Here is a 21,284-nt window from a genome sequence, read left to right as displayed (position 1 = left end):
GAATTCTTTCACATTGGGATTATGGAGGGCTGAAGGCACAGGGCTGTTATTTGTTTGGTCCTGTCACAGAAAAGCTAACTAATCCATCTGTTGTGGGAGATATCGGGACAGCCTCAGGCCTTCCTTGGAAGGCCAGTCAGTTCAAGGTGCAGGGTGGAATGTTGCTGGATGGATGGACTCCTACCAGCAGCTCAGTAGCCATGATCATCAGTAGCTGCTGCTGATGTTGTCCAGCACAGTGACAAAATAACAGTGATACAGTCCTTTCAATTGAGCTCTGTTGGAAAGCAGGAAGGCGTGGAAATATTTTTTTCAACATTCTCCTACATATAAGGCGTGGGGTGCATACCCAGCTAGAGGGAGGACTTTGTCACAGGGAAGTTCCCCAATAATCTCATTTATCAGGATATGTGTGAGTGGTGGAGGTGGAAGTCTTTATTTGATCCATCACCTGTGACACTACTGTCACAGTTTTAGAGCTACTTGGTTTCAAAGTTGGGAGATTCCTTTGAAGTGTCCATACACAAGGTTCTGCTTATACTTTTCTTATCTTCACCCCATTTCCTCTACTGCAGATTTTAATGAACAATCCATTGTTCGCTGGCAATACGCAGCTGCAGGATCAGCTCCGAATCCAGATGCCCATCTTCTTGCAGCAGGTAAAGACGATCGTCACAGAGCCTTCTGCAGCCACTTGTTTCATCATATCCTCTCCCTCCCAATGGATGACTGCAAGCACTAGGGAATATGTAGAAGATGATACCTAACACTATGTATATTGGTCTTTGAAAGTGCCATTTACTTTCAGATAGAAGTGCCTGGTCTCCATAAATAAAAACATTGAGTTTAAAGAAAAGGAATTAATTTTGTTTGAACATCATCTAGTGCAAGGTGGTGATACAGCCCAGAAACAGGCCCTTCAGCCCATCTACACTAATCCCACTTAGTCGGTGGCTGACCGTGCCTTGGTGATTATGTGGTGGAAGTCTCTACCTGCACCAGCCTTTCACAGTGCATTCCCTTTTCCACCCCACTTTGTTTTCAAGTCCCCTTTAAACCTCACCTTAAACCTATGGCCACTGGTCTGGAAAGGTTTCCTACCATCAATTATGGCTCTCATAATTTTATATGCCTGCTTAGCTGCAAGAAAAACAGACTATCTTTTCCTCAAAATACAACACTCCATTCCAAGCAACATCCTGGTAAATCTCCTCTGTACCCTCTCCAGTACAGTCATGTCCTTCCTATACCTATAGTGGGATGATGGAAGTGCCCTAGGACTGTGGTTTTGTGGGCTGTCCCTATGTCCTGCAGTGGGGCTGAGAGGTCTCTCCTTGAATGGGACTGTGCCTGAGGGGAGCTGTGTTCTCTGCTGCTGCCCCAGGTGAGGAGCTCCTGCTCAGGGTGGTGCTGATAGCTCTGAATGCCAGGGTTAACAAGGTGGGGGATGCTGAGGTGTTTCTATTTGTGTCAGTGAACAGGTCACAGTTTGATGAGAAATAGCACAGGATGTTTCACTGGGTGAGCGCTGTGGCTTGGAATGTGCTGCTTGAAAGCGAGTGTTTTGGTGGGGGTGGGGGAGTGGGAATCTGACGGAGGTGCAGGGCCCAGGCTCTGAGCTCTCAGTGCTCTGACTGTACAAACTGGTGTGCTGCATTGCAGATGCAGAACCCTGACGTGCTGTCGGTGATGACCAACCCCCGAGCCATGCAGGCACTGCTGCAGATCCAGCAGGGGCTGCAGACGTTACAGACAGAGGCACCAGGACTCCTGCCAGGGTAAGGTCATCGGCACTCTCAGGTTGAAGCACTGGACCCTGCCATTGTCATCTGTAGGCATTGGATTGGTGCTGCCTCGTGGCAACTGGCTATTCAGCTGTGGTATTAATCAGCCCCTCAGAGGGCTGGCTCTTCTGTCTCTGCTTGTGATGTTGGAATGATGGGCTTTGTGGTTTCAGGCCCTGTGGCATTCCATGCTTATCCCAATGGAAGAGCACTACTGGAAAATACAGATGCTGAACCCGAAGCGGGAAAGCTTGCTGGAGAAACTCAGCTGTGGTGGTTGGCGGGGGGGGGGGGGGGGGGAATTATTGATGTTTCTGATGCAGGGTTACAACCTAAAATGACAGCAGTCCCTGTCTCTCTCTCCCCCCCACCCCCCCCAAGCAGGTGCTGCTCATCCCGCTGAGCAGTTTGTTCCTCCAACACAAGGGCTGCAGTCTCATACATAGATTGCTGGAGCGCTGCACGAACTCTGGCAAGGGGTGGGCAGAGGGGGAAAGGTTAAAGGGGTTGCTGTTTGTTGCATGGACTAGGCTGAATGGTGTGGGAGTAGTGGTTCCCATTGAAAAGGAGGTGTTGGGGAGTGTGTGGAGCAGCGATCTGGTGGGTAGCTGGCCTTCAGACCTGGCGCTACTCCTGTGTACCAACAGGAAAGTGGCTGTGAATGAAGTACGCTTTGGTATGTTTGTGCAGGTTCAGCTCTGGTGGCCCTGCACCTCATTCCGGGCTTGGAGGCCTAGCCAGCGGATTGACACCTACGACAACGGCGGCTAGCACCGGGACCGTGAACACAAGCTCGGGGAGCCCAGCACCCTCAGGCCCAGGCAACAGCAACCCACAGCAGCAGCTGATGCAGCAAATGTTACAGATGTTAGCTGGGGCCAATACTCAAGTAAGAGCCAGCAAGCTTTTATTGCACCCTGCTGCATGAAGTAAGCGCCAGAGCCTTCACCTTACAATGACTGCTGCAGTGGAGGCGGCTAGCGTGCATTTTCACCAGTGCTTGCAGGTCCCCAGGGTGTAAACTAACCCAAGTTACTGTGTGCAGTTATCTGAAATGTGTACGAAACCTCCCCTCACCTGCACACTAGCCTTCCTAACCTTTTTCTGCTCTCAGGACACCATGAAGCACATGATCCTCAATTATATTATCTTCCTTCCCCTTAATATTCCACAAAGTGTACAGAACACAATGACTGAATTATTGTTTTCCTAGCTGAATGGTAAAGACAGGCCCAGTCTACCTGTGGCTGCAGGATCTTCTGTGCTAAAATGCAAGAAGAGTTGGGGCCTGTGGTTAACCCCTTGTCTGGGAGGTGGCACCTCTCACAGAGCACTACACTGATAGTCTGAATCCCACAATTCAACAAACGTATGACCTGACTAACGCAGGAGCAGAGCAGCCAAACACACCACTTGCAGTTCTGAACCTGGATTTGTGAATTGACTTTTCCCCTCTTCTCCCCCTCCCCACCCCTACCTACCCTGCCTGTCAATGACTAGTCAGGTTCGCCCCCTGTCCCTGCCAGTTGATGTTTCATGTGCTATGATGCATTGCGATCGAGTGTTGAAGTACAGGGCCAGGTGAGAAGCAAAGCAGGTGAGGTGCTTCAACCAGTGAGGGTGCTGGACACATTCTCACGCCCCACTGGTCTCCTCCTTCAAGCTGGGCCCCACAACAGCTGTTTGATGCTGCGATTGGTGTGGCCAGTGACACTCCATGCTAACTGTCCTCTCTCCTTGCAGGTACAGAACCCTGAAGTGCGATTTCAGCAGCAATTGGAACAGCTCAGTGCCATGGGCTTCATCAACCGCGAGGCCAACCTGCAGGCACTCATAGCCACTGGAGGGGACATCAATGCTGCTATCGAGAGACTTCTGGGCTCCCAGCCCTCATAATCACCTGAAAGGCAGGAGGGACGTCAGCCTCATCTCTGGCAATCTCACCACTTTGTTCAGCAGTGGGAGAGCAGGCTCCTCAGAAGGATAATAACTGATCTTTTAAGTCAGTGATTTAAAACAAAGCTCGTTCGAACTCATCTTCACCCTCTCCAGTACGTATCATCCAGTGCTTAATTGAAAAGAAAGGATTGTCCTGTTGAGTTGTAACAATGGGGAAAGCACTCTTGCTGTACAGCATTCGTTGGCCTGTTTCACCCACTGCCCACCTCCCACTCTGCTTCTTTGTTCTGTATTCGCTACCAGAGCCTGGATCCAGTGGCTTAAATGAAATGTGAACATAAAAGAGTAACATTGCTAACGGCTTGAGTCCCTCTCCTCATTTTAAGGCAGCCTTCAGTTTCCCCAAGATTCCTCCTTCCCTGCACCTCGGTTAACCTTGTGTCAGTGTGGTTTGTGTTACACGTGTAGTGTCTGTAGGGTTCAGACATGTTTTAAACCCACATTTCTCTCATATGTTGTTTTGGACTGGGCTGTCACCTGATAGCTTACAGATGGTTTAATATATTTCACTCTTCCCTCCAAAACATCTGTTTATCAGTAGCAGCTCAATATACTGTACATTGTGTATTTTTTATCCTGCCTGCTGACCATTTTGTTGGTGTCATAAGAAGGGGCAGCATTCAGTAAATCAATGTATATATTAACTCCATCTGCTATGGTTTGATGTCCTCTAATCTTATCAGCCCCCAAAATCTGTTTGGTCCTAGTCTCAGCCCTAGTAGGGATAGAGCCTACAGTTCCACTGCCCTCACCACCCCCGAGTTCAAGTTTGTCTTTTTTTTCCCCCTGAGTTCTCTATTAAAGCATAGATTATACATGTAATTTTCCAGCTCAGAGTTGCTGGCACCTGAACATCCCTTCAGATCAGATGTCAAAGGAAAAGGTCACTCTTGACCACCTTTACAGATTCTCAGAGTGGCATAGATAGGTTTCCAAGATCCTTCCACAATGTGCCATGAGGTGGAATTGTGGCCAGGTCCTGTCAGAATGTAAATGGATGGCAGTTGGCTGCAAAATGGAAAATGCTTGGGGCTCGAGGTAGGTTTACAAAAGTTAGAAAATAATAGTCTTGGTGTGTTAGGTACAGAGCAGCACAGTTCATCGTTCACCAGTGATGGGGCTGGAGTCAGAAATAGTTCCAGAATTGTGTCTGTGGTTCCTGAAGGAGAACTGCTGTTAATAACATCAAGCGGCACTCTGAGGAGGACAATCTGCATGCGGCTTGGAAAAAGTACCTGGGATTCAGCTGCAAATGAAGCAGAGGTGGGCTATTTAGCCCTTTGTGCCTGCTCTGTCATTCAGTTAGGTCATGGCTCATATTTTACTGCATGAAGCCCACATTTCCTGATGTATTTAACTTGGAGAGTCTTGGAATCAGGCCCTTTGGCCCACCAGATCCATGCCAACCATTAACAATTCAGTTAAACTAATCTTAAATTAATCCCTTTTTTTTCTCTCATCGGCTATCTCCAGACTCTAACCTTAACCCACACACTGGGGGCATTTACAGTGGCCAGTTAACCCACCTACCCACATATCTTTGTGATTTGGAAAGAAACCAGAGTTGTCAGGGAATGGAGAGAATGTGCATTTTCCAAATAGTACCAGAAGTCAGAATTGAGCCCGCATCTCTGGAGCCATGAGGCAACAGCGCTGGTTGCTGCAGCACTGTGCTTCCATGCTTAGGACAATCTATCAACATCTATCCTGAACACATTCACCAACTGAGATGTTGGAACTTTAATCATCAAAATTGAAGGGTTATGAAGCTGAGATTGGACAGGGAAGCAGGGAGAAAGGATTAAAAGGGAATGATATGTCCTCGGTGAGTAGGATGATTGGTTATTCAGGACAGAGATGAGGGGGAAATTTGTCAACAATAAGGTGGCAAATAATTGTTGCAAGGAGAAAAAATGGGTAAGAAGGAATGGGGTCAGACTTCTCAAGGATAGGAGGGAAACAGGAAGTAAGAGAGGGTCAAAGTGACAAAGCCCCTAATGGAAGGCTGATCCAAAAGATTAAGAACATAGAATATTACAGTTGTGTCAACTTTATAACTTGAACTTTTAAGATCAGTCATACCCTTCCCTCCTATACAGCCTCCATGTGCCTGTTCTCCCATCCATGTGCCTGTTTAAGAGTTTCTTAATTTCACCTAATGTGTCTGCCTCTACTACAACTCCCCACTCTGCAATGAACAAAGTACATTTATTATCAAAGTTTCTATACTTTTATACAACCTTGAGATTCATCTCCTTTCAGGCAGCTGCGAAACAAAGAAGCGCAGTAGAACCCATTAAAACAAAAGAAGGCCAACTATTGTGCAGAGAGAAAAAAAACATCATGCAAACAATAAAAGTAAGCAAATATCAATCAGATCTGAAGATTGCCAAAGTGAGTCTGCAGAAGCCGCAGCCTCTGTTCAGTGCAGGGGCGAGTAAGGTGTTTCTTCCAATCACCTTAAAAACCTTGATTAGCCATGACAAATAAATCTGTAGGATCAATGGTGGCTTGGTAGATTGGATTCAAAATTGGCTCGGCAATTGAAGATAATGGTGGAGGGGTGTTTCCCTGAATGATCTGCACAGAAATGCAGGTAGGCTGATTAAGTTTCCAGATGACAGAAAATTTGACAGCTGTGGATAGTGAGGAAGCTTGTCAGGATATAGACCAGCTGGAAATGTGGACAGAGAAATGAGAGATGGAATTTAATCTGAACAAGTGTGAGGTGATGCATTTTGGGAGGTCAATTTCAGGAGGAAATTTTACAGTAAATAGTAGTACTCTCAGGAGCAGTGATGAGAGATGAGTCTTGGGGTGAGAATCCATAGCTCCCTGAAAATGACAGCATGTAGATAGAGTGGTAAAGGTGGCATATGACATTAAGAATGCCTTCATCAGTTGGGGCATTCAGTATTAAAGTCATATTGCAGATGTATAAACCTTCAGTTAGGCCTCAGTTGGAGTATGGTGCACAATACTGGTTGCCCCATTATAGGAAGGATGTGGCGGCTTTGGAGAGGGTACTGGAGGTTCACCAGGATGCTGCCTGGATTAGAGAGCATGTGAGGTTGGATGAGCTTAAGTTGTTTTCTCTGGAGAGGCAGAGACTGAAGGGAGATCTGATAGAAGTCTATAAAATTATTGAGTCATAGATAAGAGTAGATCGTCAAGTCATTTTCCTAGGGTAGAAATGTCAAATATTTAAGGACATAGATTTGCTTAAAGATGAACAGGGCAAGATGGATTCCTGGAATGTGCTGCCAGAGGGAGGGGGGTTGAAGCAGGCACACTAGTGTGTTGCCTTCTTTATTTTAGTGGCACGTTATCGAAGGCATGCTGAAACACAAATCACAGGATCACCCTTACCTTTTCTGCTGGTTACAACAGATCTTATTGGATATCAGGCCATGTTGGCTCTCTTATTGTTACTTTCACTTCCAGCTAATTTTCCTTGTACTGTCGTCTGGCTAATGAATTACTAAAGATTTACTAAGACCAAGAGCAGAAGCTCATCAGGTGATGTGGTTAATCTAGAGGGTAGTACTCCAACTGGTGACGTATATTGAGTCTCTGTCAAGCCAAACTGAACCCCGTAACGTGGCAGCACTGCCAGTCGTGTGGATTGGATGTGCTGCTATTGATGATCAGCACTTCACAGGTTTACAGTCCTACAGTTCAATATGCAGTGAACCTGGTGTGTTTAAAGGGATCTTGAGGAATGGGTTCTTAGGAGTGGGACCCAGGGCCTCATGTTTCAATGAAACAAGAAATGGGGGTCTTGGTGAGTTTAAAAGGAATGGGAAACAGGTCCCAGTAAGTTTAAAGGGAATATGGGACACATAAATGCAAAAAAATTATGCAGATGCTGGAAATCTAAATCAATACACACAGAATCCTGGGGGAGCTCAACAGCATCCATGGAAATGAACAAACATTTGACATTTTGAGCTGAAACCCTTCTTCACGACTCACAGGGTACCAATGAATTTAAAGGGAGCAGGGAATGGGATCCCAATGAATTTAAAGGGAATGCAGGAACCAGGTGCCCTGGTGAGTTTAGTGGGGGTATGGGGAACAATCAGGCGAACCAGATACTGTCCCATTGGGATTTCCAAACAACTGAATAGAGGTCAGTGGAGTTTGACTATTTGAAGCAGTTCAGTCTCTTGGTTATGCAGTGTAGTCACATAGTAATTCAGTATGGAAACAGACACTATGGCCCAAAGTCCATGCCAAACAGGTTTCCAAGCAAGTTCCATCTGCCCACGTTTGGCCTAAATCTCTCCAATCCCTTCCTATCCATGTGCTTATCCAAATGTCTCTTAGAGGTGTGAACAATTTACAGAAACAATGTGAATTTGTACCTTTTGGAAAAGACAGAAGGAGTTGGGATATGTCTCCTCCGGGAGAAGGGAAAGTTAAGGGGGAAGCTGATGGAATTTTTCTGTTTTAGGGAGGTGTTTACCCTCGTATGTGATTTCACTTCAAGATGAGATCAGAACTTGGGGCCAACAGTGCAGGATGTTCACTGATTGAAGATTTGCCTGAGGGAAGTATGCAACCAGATGCCACAGTGATTGGTTAAAGGCATTGGGTCTGAAAGGACATGTGACTGAGTAAGACAGTGGAGTCTTTGTCCTGGTAGTTTAACTATTTTTAAACCACCAGTTCCTGTCCAGTTATTTCCCAGAATCCCTTTCCAAAGTCTGGGACTGTTCACTCATGCAGGATATGGCAGCCACTGTTCCACACTTTGCAGTGCCCAGCTTGGCTAGAGGAGATGATCCTCTTCTGCTGCCTTCCACCCAACCCTCAGGGACTCCGAGAATGCTAGACTGCAAGACCAGTTGGTCAGGTTGTGTGCAGACTGGACCCACTCAGGAATATGATGACTTGATTTGAAATGGCAGCTCCTTCCAACCGGCTGAAGGCTTTCCCCCTCTCAATTGTCTCTCAGAACATTGGAAAATTAGCCACAAAGGTATCTGCTCTGGTAAGTGCTGAAAGTCTCATCCATTTGCAGCCACTCTGGTATCATCTGTCAGGTTCTGGTGTCTTTGTGCAGGCAAGGTCCTGTCTCACAAACTTGATTGAGTTATTTAAGGAGGTGATTGATGAAGGTAGAACACTGAATCTTGTCTACATGGATTTCAGCAAGGTGTTTGACAAGTTCCTTCACAGAAGGCTCACCCAGAAGATTTGAGATGCATGGGATCCACAATGACTTGGCTTTGGAAGTCCTACATGTAAACGGCTATGTATAGCTGGCCACACATGGGGCATCCCTGGTGTACTCTCCCAAAGTGAAAATCTGCCATCGAGAACTTGACTTTCACCTGTCTCTGTTGCAGTGGACAAAAGTTTTGCCCAGGACCCAAGTGTACACAGTTTTGAGTGCCAAAGTATTCTTTGTTTCCCCTTTGGAATGCCTCCTAGTAGAAGGAGACAAAGGTGACCCAGCCCCCAGGGACCGGTGGACCAGGTCCCAGAATATATGGATGTTGCTCTGAGGACTGTATAGGACTAGTCGGGACAGTCTAGAGGAGTGATCTCGACCGAGGAGGGACAATAAGAGTGGAGATTACTCTCTTTAGGCAGCAGGAAGATGATTGTTCTGCATCTGTAGGGTCATTAGGCTTTCCCCTAAGACCCACCTGTAGTTAGCCTCGCACCCAGTGTGCCCCAGAAAGCCCCGAGGAACAGTGCTCAGCACTTCCAGCCTTGGGGACTTGCCTTTTGGAAGTCAATGGAGGGCACTGGTCAGTTGCATCAATATGACTGGGCAAATTACCTTTGGCAGCTCCTCCCACAGGTGCACAGTTCCTCCCTCAGTTCATCCAGAGAGAACAGCTCCAGGAGAGCAGCAAAACATGATTCCCTGTGGATCTGATGAGCAAGTTATCATTAGCCAGCAGCTCCATCAGACATCAATGGACACCCCATCATTCCTCCCATGGAATAGAAGAATGAGCCACAGTCCAGGATACAGATCTGTGACCTGTGTCCATGTCTGCCTTCACCCACCCCACCATGCACCTCCCTTTCAAGGTGCTCGGTCTTTGCCATTTTGCAGTTTTTGATGTATGTGCCCCTCCCCATGCCAGGTAGTGGTATGAGCACAACATGGAGACTGCTGATCTGTGGGAGATGTATGTCAGTGAAACTCCTCCAGTCTACTGGGGGATGGTGCTGCAGTCAGGATATACAAGCAATTCCCTCCCCAGTGCCTGGCTGCACTTGAGACCAGATTTTCAGGGCAACATGCACAAAATGCTGGAGGAACTCAGTAAGACAGGCAGCATCAATGGAGAGGAACAAACAGTTAACACTTTGGGCCAAGAACTTTAATCGGGACTGTTCTCCAAGGGGTTTCAGTGGTTGGGAAGGTGCTGGATTCCATTATTGAGGCACATGTTAAAATTGGCCTAGGTCAGCATGGTTTCTTGCCTGATAAGTCTGTTGGAAATCTGAGGAAGTGAAAGGCAGGATGGAGAGCCAGTGGATGTTGATGACTTGGATTTTCAAGCCTTTGCCAAAGTGCCTTACCTGAGGCTGCTTAACAAGACAGAGCAGTTGGTATTACAAGAAAGATATCGTGGCTGAGTGGCAGGAGGCAAATACTGGAAAAAAGGGGCCTTTCCTGGTTGGCTGCTGGTGACTAGTGGTGTTCTGCAAGGGTCAGTATTGGGACTGCTTTTCATGTTATAGGGCAATGATTTGGATGAAGGAATTGATGGCTCTTTGGCCGGGTTTGGGGGCAATACGAAGTTAAGTGGAGGGCAGGTCATGCTGAGGAAGCTGGGAGTCTGCAGATTCACTTACCCAGTTTAGGAGTATGGGCAAAGAAGTGATAGCTGGAATATAGTGTAGGGAGGTGTATGGTCATACACTTTGATGGAAGGAATAAAATTATAGACTTTTCTAAAAGGGGAGAAAGTTCAGAAATCAAAGGTACAAAGTATCTTGGGTTAATTTATAGATCGACTCGGTGGTAAGGAAGGCAGATGTAATGTTAGCATTCAATTCGAGAGGACTGGAATATAAAAGTAAGAATGCAATTCTGAGGCTTTATAAGGCATTGGTCAGAATGCACTTAGGTTATTGTGAGCAGTTTTGGGCCCTTTATCTAATAAAGTATGTGCTATGCACTGGAGAGGGTTCCCAAAAAACCTAGAAATGAACTGGGTTAATGTATGAGGAGCATTTGATGGCTCTGGGCTTGTACTCACTGGAGTTTAGAAGAATGAGTGGTATCTCATTGAAACGTATCAAATATTGAAAGGCCTAGATCCAGTGGACGTTGAGAGGGTGGTGGGGGAGTCTGGGACACAGAATAGAGGATCGTCCATTTGGAACAGAGATGAGCAATTTCTTTAGTCAGAGAGTAGTGAATCTGGAATTTATTGCCACAGATGGCCGTGGAGGCCCAGTTATTGGGTATATTTAAAGTAGATGTTGATAGGGTCTTGAGTTATACATTTATAGGGTCTTGCATTAAAGAATATGGGAGAAGGCTCCCATGATATAAAAGCCTGAAAGCACATGCCACAAGGCTCAAAAACAGCTTCCATGCCACTGATGTAAGACTATTGGATGGTTCCTCGACTCAAATAAGATGAACACTTGACCTCAATCTCTCGTCATGGCCTTTGCACCTTATTGTGCAAGGCCTGCACCTCTCTGTCTGTAACCGTAACACTTTATTCTGCATTTTGTTATTACTTTCCCCTTGTAGTATCTGAATGCACTGATAGGGTGACGTGATCTGTGTGCGTGGTGGGCGGATCAGGGAAGGAGGTACACAGGAGCCTAAAGACCCACGCAATAATTCAGTAACACTTTCACCCCCAACACCATCAGAGTTCTGGTCCTTGAACGCCACAGCGTTATTGTCTGTCCTGCAGTATTTACTTACTTTTTAAATTTATGTATTTTTGTTTTTGCACTGTACTGTTTGCAAAACCATAAATTTCACATCAGTCAATGGAATAAATCTGATTCTGACATCCAAAACGAAGTTTTTCACTTTGCCTTTTTCATCCAAGGTTCCTGAATTGCATGCATCTTTACATTCCACCTTGACCTTTCCTGGTGCTAATCTTTTTAAAAACAGATTTTGTTTCACTCGCAAACATCGTACCTGGTCTACTTTTGTTAGGTTCTCTCTTGTTTTATTGAAATGTCTCTCCTCAGTTTAGGAGCTTAACTTGAGGGGCAACGTTATTCTTTTCTATAATTTCCTTGAAATGTACAGGTTATAGTCACCGATTCCATCTGCAAGGTTTCATAACATAGGACGATGTCAAACACAGCCCTTAGTCTGAGACGATTATCATGTCCTTGGCAGCTATCCTGGATTTTAAAGAGAACATTTTCCTCCAGAGCGGTTTGGAACCTGAGACACACAAGCTGAAGGGGTGGTGGGTGCAGAGACTCGCACCAATGAAGAAGTATCTAGACGAGCACTAGAATCATCGAGGTAGAGAAGGGGACAGACTAAATGCTGGGGCATGGGATCAATATGGATAGAGACTGGAAGGTCAGTATGGACACGCTGGGTCCGTAGGCCTGTTCCTGTGATGTGTGGCTATGATACGATAGAGAGGGCGTCTATGATTTGATGCCATTTCCTGGTGTTAAAACAACAGGAGGTTCTCACTCCCGATGTTAAAAGCTGTTAGAAAGTTTCGTTTCGATCAAACACAAAGACCTCGAAACTTTTTATCGCCTTTATTTCGTGAGTTCATAGGGAACAGTTCCGTACAGAATCTCCGCCAACGCAAGGTTACAATTTAAATCTAATCACACTGGGTCAGCCGGTCTCCAGACACTGTTTCTGCAAGTTACACAAAAGTAGTACCTATGCCTATACGATAGATTCCTCGTTGGTGTTATGATTTATTGTTAGTTAGAACATAGCCTCATTTGTTTTTTAATACATATAGTATGCTCTCCTCATGATTCTGCCAACTCCCAGTCCTCAAGCTTAATTCCTTTCCTCCACAGTTCCCTCCTTCTTGATCACCACCTCATCTTCCGAATATGGGGCTTCATAATCTCGGCGCAAAAGCCGCATGTTTAACCAGGCGTCTTCATCGTACTCAGGATCAAATGATTCGGGTTTCATTTTAGGAAACATCCCCATGGTTCTGGGTCGGGACCTCGACATCAAGTGCATCAGTTTACCAGTACCACTATTACAATTAACACCAATATCAGCCCATAATATACAATGGGTCCCAACCATCCTCCAACAATATTCCCTAATAACCACCAAGACCCTGAGGAATGATAATCATGAAATTATTCTCCTGCCTTCTATATCTTTTCCACTTACTCCTTAACGTGGCCAGATTAGTGATATTCTCGGACTCGTCAGGAATATGAATGCAGCAGTCCTGTCCTATGATGGCACAAGTACCTCCTCTCCCAGCTAACGCAAAATCTAGGGCCAAACGATGCTGCAAAACCTCAGTCATGGTAGCTACTATTTCAGCGGCTAATTCTTTTATCTACAATTAAGTACCCACCGGAGCAAAGGCAGTGTTCATTAGCTAACTTTTCGAGGGCTGAAACCATCCGCGTCAATTCTTGAGCTGCTCTGCTTGCCACATGCGTAGGAAACATAATCATCCAGAACCTTTCTGTGTCAGTAATCGTCCTCTCCTTCGCGGAGGGGCAGGGGGGTATGAATCGTGCGAGTGACGTCCCGCCGGTACTACAAATCCGGGGTAACAACATCCGGTCCAGTCAAGAGGTAACCAGGGATAAGCTCGATCCCTACGTATCCAGTATGTTCCATTTAATAATCACCGGGTCCTTTCAAAGGTGCTGTTGTTATAAATCAGTCTTTTCTCTGCACATACTTCTTTCCATTCACTGACCCGTCTTGTTTACCCGCCAGCACTTTTCAGCTGTCTGAGTAGCTACATGCAATCCAGGCACATTATGATTTGTTAAATTATAGTTGGGCATATACCATCTCTTAAAACAATTTCCCTTAAAGTATACCGATCTGACTGATACCCATGGAGCCTGTTCTTCTGTTGAGTATCTATTCCCTCCTGTGTCCTTTCCTTCCCTTTGTCCGGCCAATAAAACCTTTAAAAACTGCTGTTTATTTTATTGAAGCACTCTTGCTCCTTCTTATTGAAGGGATTGGCCATAAGGGTACACCTCCTGCTCCAAGCATGGGAATACACACCCAACAAGTAACGACATTAGTCCGTGTGGAATATTCATGAGCTAAGCTCAAGTAAGTATTGTAGATTCTCCCCAGTATAATAAACCCCAAAAGTTCACACAACAAAAGAAATTTCTTCATAATTCACACAAAATGCTGGAGGACCTCGGCAGGCATCTGTGGAACAGAGTACAGTGGACGTTTCCAGCTGAGACCCTTTAGCAGCACTGGAGAAAACAAAGATGAGCAGTTAGAAGGTGGGGGGGGGAAGGAAGAAACACAAGGTGATAGGTGAAACTGGGGCGGGGGGCGTAGGAGAATCTAATAGGAGAGGACAGAAGGTCATGGAAGAAAGAAAAGGGGGAGGTGTACCAGAGGGAGGCGATGGGCAGGCAAGGAGATAAGGTGAGAGAGGGCAAAGGGTGGGTGGGCCATTACTGGAAGTTTGAGAAATCGATGCTCATGCCATCAGGTTGGAGATTATCCAGCCGGAATATAAGTTGTTGATCCTCCAACTTGAGTGTGGCCTCATTGCGACAGTAGAGGAGGCCACGGATTGACATATCAGAATGGAAAGTGGAATTCAAATGAGTGGTCACTGGGAGATCCGGCTTTTTCTGGTGGATGGAGCGGAGGAGCTCAATGAAGCAGTCCCCCAATCTACATCAGATCTCACGGATATACAGGATGCCACACCGGGAGTACCGGAAACAGTTAATGATCCCAACAGACTCACAGGTGAAGTGTTGCCTCACTGGAAGGACTGTTTGGGGCCCTGAATGGTAGTGAGGGAGGAGGTGTAGTGGCAGGTGTAGCACTTGTTCACCGCTTCCCATTCCCATTCCCATTCCGACATGCCCATCCATGGTCTCCTCCACTGTCGCGATGAGGCTACATTCAGATTGGAGGAACAACAACTTATATCCTATCTGGGTAGCCTCCAACCTGATGGCATAAACATCGATTTCTCAAACTTCCGATAATAGCCCCATTCCCTTTGTCTTCTCTCATATTATCTCCTTGCCTGCCCAAGGCCTCCCTCTGGTTCTCCTCCCCTTTTAGATTCCCCCTTCTCCAGCCCTGTATCTCTTTCACCACTCAACTTCCCAGCTCCCAGTTTCAGCTGTCACTTTGCGTTTCTTCCTCCCCTCCCCCACCTTCTAACTCCGACTCCTCATCTTTTTTTCCTACCGGAGGGTCTCGGTCTGAAACGTCCAATGCACGCTTTTTCCATAGATGTTGTCTGGCCTGTTGATTCCTCCAGCATTTTCTGTGTGTTGCTCTGGATTTCCAGCATCTGCAGATTTTCTCTTGTTTCTTCATAATTCAGTTTCCCGTCTTCCCTTCTTCAGGAGAAGATAACTTGCACTTGGTTCCATGTGTCCAGTCAGGCTTCCCTTGGATTTTCATCACCATCTCCCGATAGGGCCCTTTCCACCCAGGAGAAAGAGAGTATTTTTTAAGTGTCTTTGCATATACATAGTCTCCAGGTTTAAAGCGATACATGTTTCCTTCCCCCAGCTGAGGTAATGCAGCAATTACCTGTCCTTGGATTGTTCTTATTGCTTCAACCAGGACCTTTGTACAATTCCTATGATTTTCTCATTGGTCCAAACCATGGACATTTGTACACTAGTCAAAGGGGGCTGAGACCCCGCCGGCACCGGCCTTTCCATTGACACCGCGAAGGGAGTCACTTTAGTTGTCCAGCTCAGCTGATTTCAGTGCATAGTCCTATGGGAAGAGCCTCAATCCGGATTCCTGACATCCCTTAGCCAATGTATCTTTTCATGCTCCATTCATTCTTTCTACTCGTCCTGAAGATCAGCTGGGTAGAGAAAGTTTCAAACGAGAGGGTTTTGTCCGAGGCTGATAGACCATGGATACTGCTGGAGAAGACCATGAAGTTAAGAGTTGCTTATTGTGGACGCGTTACGTGGAGAGATAACATCTTGTCGGACTTGCTGTATGGAAAAGTGGAGGGAAAGAAAGGAAGAAGAAGACAAAGAACAACGTGGCTGGACAATATCAAGGATTGGACCAAGCTGGACAAGACTAGGATGTTGTAGACAAGTGTCGGGACAGAGCGGCGTGGGGGGAAATCGTCCGCCAACTGGAAATTCCTTCTTCTTCTTCTCCTTCTTTGAGTTTTTACGGCAGTAGGCATCCACACTGTTGCATTACTGCCATCTTCAGGATTTATTGTCGCTCATTGTCCATTCACTGTATAGTCGTCTTTCCAGTCCCGTCGCCCTTAAATAACTGAACAACCATTTCCTCCCCTGATCACTCTCCCCACATTCCAGAAAACCTTTAACACTGTTCTCTACCAGTCCTATTTTGCGTAATTGTTGTAATATTTGTTGCCTTTGCTGTGCAAATTTCCGACATGAAATAAGGATATGCTCTACTGTTTCAGTCTCCTGACATAGATCGCAAAAACCTGTTGGATGTTTATTTATGATGGCTAGAGTGCCATTAAGGTTGCTGTGCCCAGTTCTCAGTCTACTTATAATTACTTGCTCCTCCCGCGTTACTCCCCTACTTCTTCCCATATCTACTCTGTTCTGAATTGAATGTAAATGTCTTCCTTTTATTGCTCTATCCCAGTGCTGCTGCCACTGTTGATTTATCCTTCTCCACACTATGCTCTTCCCCTCTGATTTTGATAGTTTAATTTTGACTTCTACAGATCCTTTTTTGACTGCTGCTTTTGCCAGACTATCTGCTGTCTCATTTCCCATAACACCCGAATGTGCTAGAACCCACATGAATGAGATATTTTTGCCTTGGCTAGCTAGTCTTGAATTTGCAAATAGGATTTCATAAAGCAGATCTTGGTGACCTCTAGCTGTACCCACCTTAATCCTTGCAAGGGCCGACACAGAATCGCTATATATCACAATATTATTACAATCAACCTGCTCACTCCATTCTAGTGCTAACAATATGGCAAACATTTCAACTGTATATACACTCAAGCAATCAGGTGTTCTCTTGCTAATTTCCACTTGATAACTCGGTACAACAATTGCAGACCCTGTTGCACCTGTTTCTGGATCCTTTGATCCATCCGTAAAAATGTGTATACCTTTATACTTACATTCCCTATAACTATGATATTCACTGAGTAAAGAGGGATTTTCTAATACCCAGAAAGGTCTGACAGGCCACAACACAGTTGGACAAAACTCTTTATCGTTTCCACCCATACCTTTTGCTGTTTGCTCTCCTGTCCAGCCAAAACTTTCTTTTTGCATCCTCTCCTTCTCCCAGCATGTCTGCAATACCCTTTCTGTAGGATGGTTATCATTATGCCCCCTTAAATTAATCCAGTAATTGGCCTCCTGCTGTTTACGCCGCAGCCACAATGGCATTTCATTTGCTTCAGCTTGGAGTGCACACACTGGGGATGTTCTAACTACTCCCAAGCACACCCTTAGAGCCCGAGCTTGCACGATATCCAGTTCTGCCAGCACAGATTTTGCTGCTGACCCGTATACAATACTTCCATAGTCTAATCTTCATCTTATTAATGCTACATAAATATACTTCAGTGATGCAAAATCAGCACCCCATTCCAATCCAGCAAGACACCTCATGACATTTATCACACTTTTACATTTAGTCACTACATATCTAACGTGTTCTCCCCATGTCAATCTCAAGTCAAGCTGCACTCCCAAAAACCGAAAACTTTCAACTCTCTCCAGGCTACTTCCATACAGATTCAAATTAATTCCCCTGAACTTTTCCTTGTAAAGAACATGGCTTTTGTCTTCTCCACTGAAAATTTAACACCCCACTTTGTCCCCCACTCTTCAACTTGATTAATTCCATCTTGCATTTTCGTAACTATATATTCAATATTTCTCCCTCTTTTCCACAAAGCCCCGTCATCTGCAAACAATGACCTCCCCTCTTCTGTTGGAATATTTACGAATATATCATTTATCAAACTGGAGAATAACGTTGGACTCACTACACTCCCCTGAGGCGTCCCGTTTTCTACAACATACTGGCTCGATAGCTCTGATCCTATCTTCAACTGAATAGTTCTCCTGTTTAAAAAGTCCTCAACCCAATTGAACATCGCCCCCCCTCCGATTCCCATTAAATGTAGCTTGATTAGGAGCCCCTCTTTCCATAACATATCATAAGCTTTCTCAACGTCAAAAATAAACTGCAACCACTGTCTCTTTATTTACTTGAGCTTTTCTTATTTCATCCTCTAGACACAACACTGGATCCATAGTATTCCTTCCTTTCCTGAACCCGCTTTGATACGTAGCCACCATACCTCTACTTTCCAAGAAGTACACTAACCTCTCACTTATCATCCGTTCCATAAGGTTACATACATGTGACGTCAAGGCAATTGGCCTGTAGTTTTTTTTCAAGGCAACTGGAAATTCCAGATGTGACTGAACGACAACAATGAGTCCTGAGGACTGGGGCTGATACGGAAGGTGATATTCCATAGTAAATCCTAACGCCTGACCAAATTTTCCTAATTAATTTACCTGTAAAATGTATCCCTCTGTCTGTGTACATACATCTATTGATGCTTCTGAACACATCTTCAGTGATGCTCCTGGAATCATCGGGTGTTTCGGGTATTTCAACATCATACAACTTCCTCCAGGTGACCCAGGCGGGGCTGATCAGACCCCGGCTTGTGTCCAGATGGCTAGCTACTTATGACTCCATGGCTCCCCTCTTTTGAGCTACAGCCATCTTGAGGCCCTCTCTGCTGCATCGGTGGTACTGTGGATGGCTCTCCTCTTCCGCTCTCCCTCGATGCTCAAAATGCTGAAGGCTCTAACTAAAGAACGGGGTATGAATCCCCTACAACCAACCTCCACCGGGAGACACCTCGCTCTCCATCCAGCCTGCTGACAGTTGCTGAACCGTTCAGCTGCGATACTGACAATAATTGTTGTCATGGCTTGCAGCTTCCTATCAAACCCTCCCTTCACCGTTGCCTCCAGAATTTGGTTAACATCTTCATCAAACTGCTTCCGCAGTGAAGTCATGTTAGCTGCAGGCCATTTGATCCGCCTCCTGTTAGACTTCATGTTAGAGGGATTAGTTTGCAACACTTGGAGGTTCCGGGCAGCACAGTTAAACGTGTATGGAACCCCAAATCTGGGAACAAATTCCTTCATCAATGTCTTAACCGCAGTTCGAGGATCATCTTTTCTAGTGGGAAACGCCATTTGGAGAATATGTTCACAACTACTATTTATAACCCCCACTGCCAGGCATGTGCACAAAGTCTATCTGTAAATTGGCAAACGGTGCCTCCATGGGTGGCAAGTGGTCAAATTTAGCAGGTGACTTTCCCCTAGTGTTTCTCTGGCAAATCTCACAGCGTCGCACAACTGGTCCCACCATGACTGTTAGCCCCGGTGCAGACTATTGCTGTTGTGTTTGATGGGTACTCCCACCCGCCGCCCCAACCTACATGTCCTTTCCATGTACTAATCGAACAAGGACACGTAGGAGACTCCTGGGACACACCGGGCGATTATACGGATGTCTGCACACCCCGTTAGAGTCCCTAAAACTCTGCTTTTCCCTCCATACTCCCTTCTCCCTTTCTGGGTCCCATCTGGGGCGGAAATTAAATCTTGCAGTTTTGGGGTAGGGGTGACAGGGGTACATACATACCAGCAGAGCTTTTCCCGCACCAGCGGCTTTCCTAGCAGCCGCCGCAGCAGCAGCATCTCCTTTGGTTATGGAGTCTGAGGCATCAGTGTGAGCCTCGCACTTAATGACAGCAATTCGTTCGGGCAACTGCACTGCTGGTAGCAAATTTTTAATCAGATAGGCATGCCTGATGGGTTTATCCATGAAGGTAATGAACCCTCGATGTTACCAAAGTGACCCAAGAACATGCACCACCCCGAAGACGTGCCTAGAGTCTGTATAGATATTTACTGTGTATCCTTCAGCTAAAATGCAGATTCGTGTTAGAGCAAAAAGCTCAGCTGTCTGAGCAGACGTCCCAGGAAAGCCATATAATCTCTTTCTTGATAACAGGCCTCGGACCCTGCACAATGGCATTCACACGCTCTGGCCCCAATCGGCAGGTTCCCGTGTTTGGTACATACTCCCTCTAAAGTATCAAACGGAGTCAATATCGTAGCCTGCCAGTATGGTGTGTCACTGGGCTGCAAGAGGAGCCGTCCGTAAAGAGTATTAAATCTGGGTTGTTAAGGGATACAGTGGATAGGTCCGGTTGTGGTGACGGGATGGTCTCTACTAATTTTACACAGTCATGGGATTCTAAGGACTCCACCACAGGAACCAGCTTACCCGGGTTGAGTGCGGGTTCTCTTTTAAAAGTTAAATTCCACTTGCTAGGTAACATGACCTCATCCCCGTGCAGAGGGCGGTGGTGAAATGTTGCGTAGCCGCTGAGTTGAGGAGCAGCGTTACAAAATGAGATGTCAGTACAGTACAGGCATGGTTAGTAATAACGGCGCAGCCTTCTCGACCATTACCGCTGTCGACATAGGCAGGAAGAGGGATGAGGTCCTGAAGTGTGAGTTTCGGGAATTAGGCAGAAGGCTGAAGAACAGGACCTCAAGGGTGGCGTTCTCAGGATCGCTGCCAGTGCTACGTGACAGTGATGGTAAGAATTGGAGGAGATGGCAGTTGAATGCGTGGCTGAGGAGTTGGTGCAGGGAGCAGGGTTTTAGATTTTTAGATCATTGGGATCTCTTCTGGGGAAGGTGGGACCTATACAGATTGGATGGGTTGCACCTGAACTCGAGAGGGAGCAATATCCTTGCAGGTAGGTTTGCTAGCATGATTCGGGAGTGTTTAAACTAATTTGCGAGGGGGATGGGACCCAGAGCGATAGAGCAGTGAAAGAAGTGTATGGAGTAAAGATCTAACATACAGAGAGGCTTTGAGGAAAGAGAAGCAGAATAAACGGTGGAAAGACAGTAAGGTAGAAGGGCTGAAATGTGTGTACCTCAATGCAAGAAGCATCAGGAACAAAGGTGATGAACTGGAGCTTGGATACATACATGGAATTATGATGTAGTGGCAATTACAGAGACTTGGCTGGCACCAGGGCAGGAATGGATTCTCAATATCCCTGGATTTCAGTGCTTTAAAAGAGATAGAGAGGGCGGAAAAAGGGGAGGAGGGGTGGCATTACTGGTCAGGGATACTATTACAGCTACAGAAAGGGTGGGTAATGTAGCAGGATCCTCTTCTGAGTCAATATGGGTGGAAGTCAGGAACAGGAAGGGAGCAGTTACTCTACTGGGGGTATTCTATAGGCCCCCTGGTAGCAGCAGAGATACAGAGGAGCAGATTGGGAGGCAGATTTTGGAAAG

General features: G+C 46.0%; 1 protein-coding gene across 2 annotated transcripts in view; it reads left to right on the top strand.

The window, feature by feature from the left end:
* The window catches only part of ubqln4 (ubiquilin 4), a 62,588-nt gene extending 58,547 nt beyond the window's left edge, over window positions 1–4,041 (top strand). Inside the window, exons 8-11 of one of the 2 annotated variants that reach the window (XM_072280904.1) lie at window positions 576–659; window positions 1,663–1,778; window positions 2,475–2,673; window positions 3,528–4,041. In XM_072280904.1, coding sequence (XP_072137005.1) covers window positions 576–659; window positions 1,663–1,778; window positions 2,475–2,673; window positions 3,528–3,680 — 552 coding nt within the window. In that variant the 3' untranslated portion in view covers window positions 3,681–4,041. The remainder of the gene's footprint in view (window positions 1–575; window positions 660–1,662; window positions 1,779–2,474; window positions 2,674–3,527) is intronic. The other variant, XM_072280914.1, reaches the window with a different exon arrangement.
* The last annotated feature ends 17,243 nt before the right edge of the window (window positions 4,042–21,284 follow it).

Source organism: Mobula birostris, chromosome 2, assembly GCF_030028105.1.
Source record: "Mobula birostris isolate sMobBir1 chromosome 2, sMobBir1.hap1, whole genome shotgun sequence".
Lineage (NCBI taxonomy): Eukaryota > Metazoa > Chordata > Chondrichthyes > Myliobatiformes > Myliobatidae > Mobula > Mobula birostris.
This window is presented reverse-complemented; position numbering and strand designations above follow the sequence as displayed.